This window comes from Sciurus vulgaris (assembly GCF_902686455.1).
Source record: "Sciurus vulgaris genome assembly, chromosome: 1".
Classification (NCBI taxonomy): domain Eukaryota; kingdom Metazoa; phylum Chordata; class Mammalia; order Rodentia; family Sciuridae; genus Sciurus; species Sciurus vulgaris.
In genome coordinates this window covers 165050663-165065156 of record NC_136461.1, presented here as the reverse complement: position 1 = coordinate 165065156, position 14494 = coordinate 165050663, and the positions used below count along the sequence as shown (strand labels likewise).

Here is a 14494-nt window from a genome sequence, read left to right as displayed (position 1 = left end):
GTGTTCAAAAGCAAACAAAAGTCCCTTCATTTAGGTACCCTTTCCTTTAAACTCCATCACCCATCTCAAAATGTGGTACTAGCAAAAACCTGAATTAATCAAATTCTGATTCAAAACCTACTTTGCCACCTATATCCCATCATCTGTCTTTGCTATTATTACTCCTGTACTTTCACAGAGAGTAATAAAGTCTTCTGTTTCTCCTTCTTAAGATTCACCCACTCCACTTAACATACTGCATCCATGTGAGTTTTGGTAACACACAGTCCTCATGTTACCCCTCTATTCTAAAAGCAGAACTGCTTGTTTCTGACTATCCAGTGTTTTCCACACTCTGATCACAACCATCTTGCCATCCCCAGCAATTTAATAATGTTTTTCTATAGGCACATATGTTTTAACTAAAGCCAAACTGGATTTCTTGATGAACCCACTGAACTATTTTCATTCATTTAGTTCTTTTAGGCTGGGCTGGCTGTCACTCTTTTTAAAATCTCTATCGCAACTGTAATCCAACAGAGAAAACTACTAGCCATCAGGGGGAAAAAAAAATCATTTTTCTTGTCTATTGCTCATATAAAATAAAATATGCTTAAAGACACAACAAAAAAAGTAAAAAACCATAAAAAACTAGAAAAAGGTAGTATTTCTACATATAATGCTAGCATGGAAAAGCTTTAAGCATGACAGAAAACCCAAAAGAGAGAGAGAAAAATAAACCATTTGACTTGATAAAAATTAAAAACAAATTTTTTTGGCACAAAGGTGCCAAAAATATGCAGTGGAGAAAAGATAGCCTCTTCAACAAATGGTGCTGGGAAAACTGGAAATCCATATGCAGCAGAATGAAACTAAACCCCTATCTCTCACCCTGCACAAAAATCAACTCAAAATGGATCAAGGACCTCAGAATCAGACCAGAGACCCTGCCTCTTATAGAAAAAAAAGTAGGTCCAAATCTTCAACATGTCGGCTTAGGATCAGACTTCCTTAACAGGACTCCAATAGCACAAGAAATAAAAGCAAGAATCAATAACTGGGATAGATTCAAACTAAATAGCTTTCTCTCAGCAAAGGAAACTATCAGCAATACGAAGAGAGAGCCTACAGAGTGGGAGAATATCTTTGCCACTCATACTTCAGATAGAGCACTAATTTCCAGAATCTATAAAGAACTCAAAAAACTCTACACCAAGAATATAAATAACCCAATCAACAAATGGGCTACGGATATGAACAGACACTTCATAGAAGAAGATCTACAAGCAATCAACAAACATATGGAAAAATGTTCATCATCTTTAGTAATAAGAGAAATGCAAATCAAAACTGCACTAAGATTCCATCTCACCCCAATTAGAATGGTGGTTATCAAGAATACAAGCAACAATAGGTGTTGGCGAGGATGTGGGGAAAAAGGTATACTCATACATTGCTGGTGGGGCTGCAAATTAGCGCAGCCACTCTGGAAAGCAGTGTGGAGATTCCTTAGAAAACTTGGAATGAACTCACCATTTGACCCAGCTATCCCACTCCTCAGCCTATACCCAAAGGACTTAAAATCAGCATACTACAGAGATACAGCCACATTAATGTTCATAGCTGCTCAATTCACAATAGCCAGACTGTGGAACCAATCTAGATGTCCTTCAATTGATGAATGGATACAGAAACTGTAGTATATATACACACAATGGAATATTACTCAGTCATAAAGAATAATAAAATTATGCCATTTGCAGGCAAATGAATGAAATTGGAGAATATCATGCTAAGTGAGATAAGCCAATCTCAAAAATCCAAAAGGTGAATGATCTCACTAATAAGCAGATGATGACACCTAATGGGGGATGGGAGGGGGGCAAGAATGGAGGAAGGAAGGACTGTATAGAGGGAAAAGAGGGGTGGGAGGGGTGGGGGGAGGAAAAAATAACAGAATGAATCAAACATCATTACCCTATGTAAATGTATGATTTCGAAAATGGTATGCTGTTACTCCATGTACAAACAGAAACAACATGTATCCCATTTGTTTACAATAAAAATAAATTAAAATAAAAAAAGGAAAAAAATTAAAAACAACAAATAGGAGGCAAAAATCTAATATCCTAGACTCACATAAACAAAACAAACAAGTAAAAAAAAAAAAACTAAAGGAGAAAAATCATATGCTAATATCAACACACGCAAGAGAAGCATTTGACAAAATCAAACATCTGTTCATGATTAAAAAAAAAATAAAAGAACTTCCTCAAGATAAAGAGCAGCTATAATAAAGTTACAAACTGGGAATGGTGGCACAAGCCTATAGTCCCTGGTACTCAAAGGCTGGGGCAGGAGGACTACAAGTTTGTAACTTATTGAGACTCCATCTTAAAATAAAAAACAAAAAAGGCTATTGCTGTACAGCACTTGCCTAGCACACAAGGCTACGGTTTCAATCCTCAGTACCACACACCAAACAAACAAAAATACCTTAGCTAACATCAAGCTTAATGGTAAGAAACTAGATATGACCCTTCTAAGATCAGGAACAAGACAAGGATGCTCCTTCTCACCACTCTTACTCAACACCATAACATAAGTCCTAGCTAATACAGTAAGAGAAAGAAAGGAAATAAAAGATACACAGACTGAGAGGGAAGAAAAAAATCCATTTTTGCCAATTACATGACATTTATGTAGAAAATTCCAAAGAACTGATTAAAAAAAAAAAAAGAAAGAAAGAAAAACTTCTGAAATTAACAATTATAGTAAGATTAAAGAATGCAGGTCAATATGCAAAAGTCAACTGTTCTCCAATATACCAGCAATGAATAAGTCTAATTTGAAAATAAAAACACAATACCCATTTACATTTACACCAAAAATGGGAGAAATAATTAGGTATACATAGGTATACATCTAATGAAATACATACAAGATGTGCATGAGGAAAATAACAAAATTCTAATGAAAGAAGTCAAAGAACAGCGACCTAAGTAGAAAAGATATTCCATGTTCAAGGATAGGAAGACTTGATATTGTTAAGATGTCAGTTGTCCTCAACTTGATTCAATGCAAACCCAATTAAAAAAAAAAAAAAAATCCCAGGAAGATACTATATGGATTTCAGAAAACTGATTCTAAAATTTATATATAAAGGCAAAGACCCAGAAGAGACAACTCAATACTGAAAAACAACAAAGTAAAAGGACTGACATTATTATTCATCTTCAAGTGTTACTATAATGCTACAATGTTAATGTTTTATAACCGTATAAAACTGGTGAAATAGATAAATATGTCAAAGTTATAGAGCAGAGAGCCCAAATATAAACCCACACAAATATAATCAACAATCTTTGACAACTGCATAAAGGTAATCCAATGGAGAAAGCACAGTTATTTCAACAAATGGTGCTGTAACAACTGAACATTCTCATGCAAAAATAAAAATCTAGGTACCAACCTTATATCTTTCACAAAAATTATTTCAAAATGAACATTAGACCTAAGTGTGAAATACAAAACCATAAAACTTCCAGAAGACAACTTAGAAGAAATTCTAGATGACCTTGGATTTGGTAATGAGGTTTTAGGTATAACACCAAAAGTTAGATCTACAAAAGATAAAATTAAAATTTAAAACTCCTTCTCTGCAAAAGACACTGCTAAGATTGGTGCAAGCACTTTGGAAAGCAGTATGAAGATTCCTAAGAAAACTTGGAATGGAACCACCATTTGACCCAGCTATCCCACTCCTCAGCCTATACCCAAAGGACTTAAAATCAGCATACTACAGTGATACAACTACATCAATGTTTACAGCAGCTCAATTCACGATAGCAAAACTAGGGAACCAACCTAGATGCCCTTCAACAGATGAATGGTTAAAGAAATTGTAGTACATATATATAATGGAATATAATTCAGCCTTAAAGAAGAATGAAATTATGGTATTTGCAGGTAAATGGATGGATGTGGAGAATATCAAGCTAAGTTAAATAAGCCAATCCAAAAAAAACCAAAGGCTGGATGTTTTCTGATAAGTAGATACTGATCCATGATGGGGGGGTAGGCAGGAAGAATGAAGGAACTCTGGATTATACACAGAGAAGTGAGGGGAGGGATGGGAGTGGGGATGGGAAGGACAGTAAATTGAGACAGACATTATTATACATGTATGAAAATTTTTTTTAATTAAAAAAAAAAAAAGACACTGCCAAGAGAAAAAAAAGATAAGTCACAGACTAGGAGAAAATATTTGGAAAGCACATATGATAAAGGACTTGTATCCAAAATATACAGAGAACTTTTAAAACTCAAGGCTAACAATTTGCCTTTCCCAATCCCCAAAAAAAGACCCAATTTAAAAGGAAGCAGAGTCAATCAGATGTTTTACTAAAAGCAATACATAGATGGTAAATATGAAAAGATGCTAAATACCATACATGATTATGGAATTAAAAATTAAAACAACAACATATCACTACACACCTAACAGAATGACTAAAAAGCAAAACACAGACCACAAAAATGCTTGACAAAGATGTGGATTAACAGAACTCTCGTTTATTGCTCCTGGGAATGCAAAATTAGCCACATAGGAAGACAATTTGCCAATTTCTTAAAAAGCTAACCATAGTCTTAACATAGGACTTAGCAATCATACTGCTAGGTATTTGCCCTAATGAGCTGAAAATTTATGTATATGCAAATACCTGTATATAAATGTTACTTTATTCATAATTGTCAAAATTTGGAAACAAACAAAGATATCCTTCAAAAGGTGAACAGATAAACTGTGGTATCCTATATAACAAAATATTCTTTGGTAATTTTAAAAAAGCAGGTTATCAAGCCACAAAAAAGACATGGAGGAACCATAAATACATATTGCTAAGTGAAAGAATACAGAAGAGGTTACATACTCTATGATTCTAACTACATACATTCTAGAAAAGGTAAAACTGTAAGACTGTAGAAAGATCAATGGTTTCCAGTGACTGGGAACCGAATAAGTGGAGCATATATTTTTAGGGCAGTAAAAACATACTATATGATACCGTAATGGTAGATACATGACATTATACTTTCTGCAAAACCCAAGGAACTACTTATCAGAGTGAACTCTGATGTAAATTAGACACTTTAGTTAATAATAATGTACCAAAACTGATTCATCGATGTTATGGTTTAGATGTTGTATCCCCCAAAATCTCACGTGTAAGACAATGCAAGAAGGTTCAGAGAAATGATTAGGTTGTAACAGTCTTAACTGAATCAGTGAATCAATCCCTTGATAAGATTAAGTGAGTGGTAATTGAAGTGGTCGGGTCTGGCTAGAGGAGGTGGAAATTGGGACACGGCTTGGGGGTGTATATTTGTAACTGGCCAGTGGAGTCTCTCTCTCTCTCTGTTTCCTAATCACCATGTGAGCTGCTTCCTCTACCACACTCTTCTGCCATGATGTCCTGCCTCACCTCCAGCCCTGAGAAATGGAGTCAGCCTTCTATAGACTAAAACCTCTGAAACCATAGGCCTCCAAATCAATTTTTCCTCCTCTACAGTTGTGCTGGTTGGGTCATTTAGCCACAGCATGGAAAAAGCTGACTAAAACAAACCACACCAATGCAAGATGCTAATTTTAATAATAGGAGAAAATAAGGCAGAGAGAGGAGGAGAATATGAGAACTCTATTTTCTGCTCAGGTTTTTTGTAACCTAAAATGTTTTAATAAAAAGTCTATTAATTAAAATAACCAACCAATAGAAGAAGTTGCTAAAATTCCTTGAAACGGAAAGGTACAACATTCAAGAGACAACAGGCAAAGAAAACAAGAAGGCAATTCAGAGAAACATAGTGTGATAGGAAGAATACACCCTCATCCCCAAAGATGTCTCAGTATCCAACTTCCAAAACTTTTGAATGTTCTTAGCCAAAGAATGCTATTTTTAATTAAGGACCTTGTGATGGAGAGTAGCCTAGATCAAGTAGGTAGGCCCAATACAATCATACTGAGTCCTTAAAAATAGAGAACCTTTTTCAGCTGTGGTGGGAGAGAGACACGACTATGAAAGATTAAGAAGCAAACACAACTGGCTTTGAAGATGCAAGAGGGAACTAAAAGCAAGTAATGTGACCAGCCTCTCTAAAGTGGAAAAGGCAAGGAGACTGATTCTTCCCTGCAGCCTTCAAAAGTTAACAAAACCCTGCTGACATCTTAATTTTAGACAAGATCAGCTTTGAACTTCTGACATAGCAAAGAATAAGATAATACATTTATGTTGTTTTAAGTTCCATGTTTGTGGTCAATTACAACAGCAACTGAAAAACCTTACACATATTGAGGAAATCAGGTCTTAACACCTATGCTCAGGTGTTGCTACTCCAAATAATAATGGTCCTATGTTCACTAGTGTAAGCAACTCATGGGCTAGATAAGGCAAAACAGGGATAGACTGGGGAGAAGTGGGGTGGACAGGTGCATAGATTTTCTGAAAGAGACAGAGTCCTTTGTCATCCTGGATGAAAAATCAGAATTGGACATAAAAGGGATAAAAATGAGATATAGGATATGGTCCCTGAGATCTATCTTGGATAAGAAATATTGCAAAAACTGTCATCTCAAAAACTGTCTTCTGTCGTATTTCCTACAGGAGAACAATCCATATGGAAGAACAATCTTGTTTTCCTGCCCCTCTCTCTCCCTTCCTTCCCCCATATCCACGTGTTAAACAGAGAATGTAACTTTAATTCCCTTCCTACTAACTTTGAACTAAGGTATCAAAGAAACTCAGGAAGTTGTATGCCACCAAGATACACATGTTCCATAATTCTCTCTTTTGGCTTGTCTTCACACTATAGTAACTGTCTGACTTGTGTTTGATGAAAAACATACATGAAAGATAATTGCATATGGACTGGGGATACAGCTCAGTTGGTAGAGTGCTTGCCTTGCATGCACAAGGCCCTAGGTTCAATCCCCAGCACCAAAAAAAAAAAAAAAAAAAAAAAAAAAAAGATGATAGCATGCAATTATAAAAAGTTTTGGGATTCTTAACTGTTTTACTAATACCTTAATTTTTAATATCTTATATGCCTATCTGCTAAGGTGGTACAAAGGATACACAATAGGAAAGTTATGGTTAAGGAAATTATAAATATCACAACAGAGAACTATAATGTTGCTAATTGAAGACTAGTTACTAACTTGGATAAATCACTCAATTTGAGTCTCTCCCTGTATGTGTCCCCTGCAAACATCAGAGGGCAATAAGGCTATAAGGTATAATCTAATAATATACAGAGAATGCTCACTTCAGAGCTTTAATATTGGTTATTATTATTACAATGACACTATCACATAGTTAAAAGCATTCTTATCTGTTCTCCAGTGAAATGATACTGCATTCTAACATAGCCACTAACATCAGACACTCCCTCGAAAGATTTGATTATTAGTTATTTTAACATTTCAAACAACTTCAGAATATAACTAATTCCTTTATTATTACAACTAATTCCTTTATTATCTTTCCCTCCACAGATTCTCCTTAAAAACTCTTTTTAAAAATTATTTCAAATTCACACATAGTAACTGTACATATTTATGGGATACTGTGGCATTTCAATACATATATACAATGTACAATGATCAACTCAGGGTAACTGGCATATCGATCACCATACATATATATCATTTATTTGTGTTGAGGACACTGAAAATCCTCTGTCCTAGATATTTTGAAATAAGACTACTTTTAAATACAATCCTAAGAATGTGGCCCTGACTTATTGCAGATTTATAAAAGCAGTAAGGTCAACAATAATAATTTAACAACAGAATGCAACAACTTACCTATTATTACTACAGGCAAAGTCACTGACGAATCTTCAAGTAAAGAAGTTTCTTCAACCAATGGCATTGCTTTAACTTTTTGCCCCAGATTATCACCAAAATACTGCACTAAGGAATTAAAAATCTCTCCTTCAGTTTCAGTGTCACTGTAATTTCTTTAAAAAGAGAGAGAGAGTCAATATAGCCTTGATACAAAAGTCACTCTTAATTCATATTTTGTTTAAGACATAAAATACTTAATACTTCCAAAATGCTTTGAAATTAGTAGTTTAGCTATATATCAATCTATACCACTTTGAAGGTCAAAAGTTCTAAGTAGCTGTTTATTTGTAGGCAAGCTTCTTCAAGAAGCTCTCTTTAATGATCAAAGACACAGCATTAAAGATTTTATAATTCTGAGAAATCCTAGGAAGACTAGTTTTCTACTTTTCCTCATTAATTAAAAAGGTAAATGCATTAAAATATAGTCATAGATGTTTTAAAGAAAAGTTAAATATTACAAATTGGGTATTTGGTAAAAGAGGCTTATACACTTTTATTATCAAGAAAATATTAAAATAAGATTTGAATGTTCATTTCCAATCTTTATTTCCCAGTTGCCTCTCTAGAAACAAGTTCAACACTGTGGCATATTCACAAAATAAATGGAAGTATTCAGGACTGGGATTGTGGCTCACTGGTAGAGCACTTGCTTAGCATGTATGAGGCACTGGGTTCGATTCTCAGCACCACATATAAATAAATGAATAAAATAAAGGTCCATCAACAATAAAAAAATTTTAAAAATAAATAAATAAAAACATAAGTAGATGGAAGTCTTCCCGGAACATGGTTAATGCTGTGCTATTTTGTGCATTACTTTGAAATAGAATTCCTAAATTATTTTTCATATTCATACAGTCAGTAATAGTTATCAGGTCTAGAGGTATTAAACTGAGTACCCATTAATGAATGTGCTTATTATTCCCCAAACAATAAATATGAGATTGATCAGTTATTTCATAAGACTAAGGTCAACTCACTAATCTCAGAAGAGGTTAGCAAATGAAAAGAATTAGATGGCGACAGTAAAGTCTGCTTCTGTGTAACCCTCAGAGGTACCCATTTATCTTCAGATGGGGCAGAGTTGCTTGAGATATGAGAGCTTTCTTAAACCAAAGAAAGTAATGTCTACCACCAAATACCTGGATTCATCTTACATTGCCAAAATAGATAACCCTCTGGACATGGCTGCTAAAGGAAGCCCCTCCTCACACTGCAAGACTGCCCCTGGAAGGAAGTGTCTTTTATCCTTAATCCATCCCTTTCAAGAGCATTCTTAACTATTGACTCTGATCATATCCAGATGTATCTGCTGTCTTGCCTGCTTCTGCTTCTTAGGGTCTACGCTAAACCTGTTTTATACTTTGGTCTGTCCCTGATATTTCTCCAAAGTATATGCAAAGGACAAGCTTCAGCTCCCTTTGGAGGCTTCTGACCAAAGTCATTTTAGCTACCCAGGCCCAAAAATATCACTGTTGTAACGGTCACAATTCTTTCTAAGGAGATGCAGACCTCTCCTTCAATCTCCCAGACATCCTACCTCAAACAGTGTTGCTTCTCTCTCTAATAACCTGGGAAATAATAACTTTAAGTCTACAAATAAATGCTGTGGAATTAATATTTAATATTCAAATGCTGTAAGGATAAAACAAACTCATGAAACTCCAAATCACTTTCACTCAAAGAAGAGAACTCAGTTTCTACATGACTCACTTCTGGGGCATTTAATATTCTAAGTCAAGTTGTCTCAAGCAATTATTTTTCTGGCAAGTCTTATAATTTTATTCATCTATAAATTAAATATATAGACTACTATCTTATAAGCAAATACCTCTCATTTCACTGGACTTGTCCTCTCAGTTTTTTAGAAAATTAAGAGGTGAAGACAACCAAATAAAATGCCCTCTGGTGGGCTTGTTAATCAAGAAAAACAGCTTTCAAAAGCTCAAAAACATAAGGCAATAGGTTATTTGATCAAGCCTTACATTAAGGCAAATAAGAGGAAACACCAAAAAGAAATTTTAAAAGACTTTCAATGAAGTATCACCCTTAGGGTGTATACTTGGTTTTCAGTATATTTACAAGCTTTTGCAACCATCATCCCCAAAATATACCACACCCATTAGCAATAATCCTCTTTTTCCCTTATGTCTAGACAATAGCAAGCACTAATCTATTTTCTGAATTACTGGATTTGCGTATTCTGGACACTTCATATGTATGTGATCACTCATAAAACATGTTGCTTTTTGTGTCTGGCTTCTCCCACAGCATGTTTCCAAGGTTCACTCATGTTAGAGCAAGAATGAGTACTTTTTATTTCTTTTAAAGACTGCATAATATTCAACTATGTGGATATGCCACATTTTTGTTTGTTCACCAGTTGTTGAACATCTAGGTTTTTTCCACTTTTCTGCTATTATGGATAATGCTTCAATGAACACTCACTCAAGGTTGTGTATGGACAAATGTTCTCATTTCTCTAAGGAATATTCCTAGAGAATATATAGCAATGACTTGGTCATATACTCAATCTATATTTAACATCTTGAGGAACTGCCAAACTATTTTCCAGTGGCTACACAAATTTTACATTCCCAACGTATAAGAGTTCCAATTTCTCCAGCATTAACTTGCCAGCATTATTGTCTTTTAGCTTAAATACAATACACCATGTGTGAAGTGTGAAGTGGCATCTCAACTACAATTTTTTTTCCTTTTCTTTTTTTTTTTTTTTTTTTTGGCGATACTGGGGATTGAACCCAGGACCTTGTGCTTACGAGGCAAGCACTTTACCAACTGAGCTATATCCCCAGCCCTTTTTTTTCTTTTTTATATACTGGGTCTTGCTATGTTATCCAGGCTGGCCTTAAACTTGCAATACTCCCTCAGTCTCCAGAGCAGTTGCCATTATGATTATTTACATTCCCTAGGGACTAAAGTTAAGTACCTGAAAAGGTGCTTTTCATTTGTATATTTTCACTAGAGTATCTATTCAAACCCTTTGCCTGTTTTTTTTTTTTTTTTGGGGGGGGGGGCAGGGCAGGGATTTAACTGGGGGGGAGCCTACTCAACCACTGAGCCACATCCCCAGCCCTATTTTGTATTTCATTTAGAGACAGGGTCTTACTGAGTTGCTTAGCACATCACTGCTGCTGAGGCTGGCTGGCTCTGAACTCGAGATCCTCCAGCCTCAACCTCCAGAGCCGCTGGGATTACAGGCCTGCACCACTGCACCCAATCCCTCTGCCTATTTTTAACTGTTTTTTGTTGTTGTCGCACTTTAAAAGTAATTCATATACCCTGGACTAAAGTCCCTTTTCAGATATATAGTTTGGAAACATTTTCTCCAATTCTGTGAACTGTCCTTTTACTTTCTTGATGATGTCCTCTGAATAAATTCAAAATTCTGATCTAATCAAATTTATTCTTTTGTTGCTATGCTTTTGGTGCCATATCTAAGAAACTGTTGCCTGATCTAGTCACAAAGATTTATTCCTATGTTTTCAGAATGCTTATTTAACAGAATGAATCAAACAACATTACTCTATGTAAATTTATGATTACACAAATGGTATGCCTTTACGCCATGTACAAACAGAGAAACAACATGTATCCCATTTGTTTACAATAAAAATAAAAAAAAAATAAGGGAAAAAAAAAAGAATGCTTATTTAAATTTTCTATATATTAGATTAGCTTGCCTAAATTTACACAGTATAAGTAATCTGTTTTGATTTATCACTGGCATAATCTGTGTGGCAAACTGTCTGTAATAAACTTGCACACTATTTGATAATAGTGATTTCAGAGATATGAAAAATTCTGAGTCAACAAAAAAATGAAAATATGTTCAACTGGTTTTACATAAAGTAGCAATAAAACAAAAGCCTATTAGTAACTATTCTTTCTTTTAAAAATATCAAAGCCTGTTATAAATTTAGTATCGATGTACATGTTTTATAGTATATGCATATACTATGAACAGTGTTAATTTCTACTTAGACTTCCAACTTTATGAAAACTTGAAGACTGGAAATTTATTTTGAGTAATAAAAATATTTTTTCTCTATTTGGAGCACCAATTATATTGGAAAATATGTAATCACATTTAGAAAACAGTAAAGAACAGCATTTTATACACATGCAAAAACAGTTACCAAATCATTCAGCATCAAAGCAGAACATAATTTAGAGGATTTTAGAAGCCTCCCGTTTTTTGTTTTTGCAACATTACAATCTCAAGTTTCAAAACAAATTTAAAAGGATGGTGTAGGCAAAATATTTAGATAACAAAAAGATTTTTCCCACATTGTAGCAATATGTCTTTAAGTAATTAAAGTAAAAGGCTTTACTACCTCAATTTTTATAATCTTTGGAAGCACAATTCTAAATCTTACCAAATCAATATTAACACATGAAAAGAAGTTCTAAAGTCACCAAGGTAGTCACAATATTCATTTTCCAGAATAGGAAGTATAAAGTTTTATTTTCTGAAAAGTTAGTAGACAGTGCTTTCACTATACCTATCAATTCAAGTATTAGACAAATCCCAAAACATAGAGTTTGTCACAATCTGTATAAAAATGGGTTTCTAGTAAAGCTGCACAAAAACGGCATGAGAAACATTCCTAAACAATATTTAGGTAACCTTTTCTTTTTTTCTTTTTTTTAATTTCAGAGGCAAAAAACATTTTTACAAGGCAAGCTAGCAGGTTCCTTGTCCTTTCTCTTTAGACCAAAATGTATCCAACACTTTTGTTTTTACCCCCTACTCCAAATTTCTATGCACAGAGATAAGCAGATGGAGTTTACTGCCTAATGTTTGAGGAAAGGATATAAATCCCAACCTGGCGCCTTGAGAGTTCAATTGTGCACAAAAGGTATCAAAAGGCTTTTGGATATTATTTTCTAAAAGCCATGTTAGTTTCTCAGGAGTTTAAATTTAACAAGTTTTCATTAAGGAACCTGTTCTCTAAAACTCTCCAACTCTCCAAAATGTATCTGATACTCTCAAAACTCTGTTAGGCGGACAGCAATTTGTTTTGAAGTTACAAAAAGCAATCTATTACATAGACAGTTTTTTGTAAATATCCAGAATTTGGAGACTCACACAAAATTCACTGGAGCTGGGAAAGCCAGCTTATTGCTAGTACAACAGGAGTCCTGAACTTTCTCTGTGACTTATATCCCTTTTGTAATTTGGTAACACCTCGCGACCTCTTCTCTGAATAACAGCATTAAAAGGATTTACAAAAAAGCCATTAAAATAGTTATTAAAAATTCGTGATAGACATGTACATTAAAGAAAATTTCAGTGATATATATTAATTACTGTGCTTCTGAAGAAACGTTAGGCATAAACAGTATTTCGAGGTATCTGCAACTAATGTGACAAGGAAATATTTGTGATTTCTATTGATGTCAATCACAAATATTACTGATTTATTACTTATATTCCTAACTGAAAGAAATGCTAGTTTTTCTGTGAAAATAATACTTTCCAAAGTTCACAGGCCACCTGAATTCTATGAACTCCAATTAACAATTCTTGATTAGAGTTTCATATATTCCCCAAATAATAAGCGTTACACACCATCATTCTGGAACATACACACATGTAAAACAACGCACTTAAATCTTTATTGAGTTTAACACTGTTTTGCCCCTGGATTAAAATCATTTCTAGGGTCTTTGGTCGTTCTCCTTCTAACTGAAGTTTTGACCAACTGTGCTAGACATAGAAAACACATTCACTTTTATTTTTAAAATGTATTATCTTTCTCACCCCTTAAAAACTTTCCCCATAACTGAATGTAAAACTGTCACACTTTTTCAAATTTCTAAGCTGTATGTAAAAACTGACTTGTCATGAGCAACATCCTAAGTCAGAACCTATTCATAACCAGATCACGACGCTCAAACGTAGTTTCCTACCTTGTGTCAACCCAGTAACTTATGTGATCACGAACAACGATTTTGTTTAAGTAACACATTTTTTAAGGAGGCCCTTCGCGGGAACCCGTCGCTACAACTTGGCGAGACTTGGAAGTCCCAGCCCGCCGTAACCGAGCCATCCCGGGCCTAGCCGGTCTCGCAGCCCCGTGACCCGCGCGGTCCAGGGCGAGGAAAGGAGGACGAGCGCAGGGAGCCCGTCGGCAGGGCGGACGAGGCGGGACCTGGACGCGACGGGACCCCAGCGGCGGCCGAACGCGGCGCTGCCCGCCCTCCCCGCCCGCTCGGCTCGCCCCACCGAGGCCCCCAACGCGCTCCACCCCAGCTCCCTTCCCGTCCCCGGAGGGGAAATCACCTGAAATGACCGGCCAGGGAGCAGCGGCAGCACCACACAGGCATGGAGCGCTGCGCGAGGGGCGCCCGAGCGCGGCCGCCACGGCCGCTGCCGCCGCCACCCCCAGCGGGGCTGCCCGCTCGGGGCGCCCGCTCGCTCGGGGTCGCGGGGTCCGCCGGGCGCCCCTGCCCCACGCCTCGCCGTTGCCGCGGCTGCCCGGGCTCAGTCGCGCCGAGTCCGCCTCCGGGTGGCGGCTTCCGCTCCTCTCCTGCGGGGAGCCGGGCGCCGGCGGCGGGTGATCTCCGGGCGCCGCGGTGGGG

General features: G+C 36.2%; 1 protein-coding gene across 1 annotated transcript in view; it reads right to left on the bottom strand.

Annotated features, from left to right (window-relative positions):
* OSGIN2 (oxidative stress induced growth inhibitor family member 2) overlaps positions 1 to 14383 on the bottom strand; it is a 27990-nt gene extending 13607 nt beyond the window's left edge. Inside the window, exons 1-2 of the mRNA XM_079100852.1 lie at positions 14196 to 14383; positions 7844 to 7998 (exon numbers count right to left, since the gene is read on the bottom strand). Coding sequence (XP_078956978.1) covers positions 7844 to 7998; positions 14196 to 14239 — 199 coding nt within the window. The 5' untranslated portion in view covers positions 14240 to 14383. The remainder of the gene's footprint in view (positions 1 to 7843; positions 7999 to 14195) is intronic.
* Between the last annotated feature and the right edge of the window lie 111 nt (positions 14384 to 14494).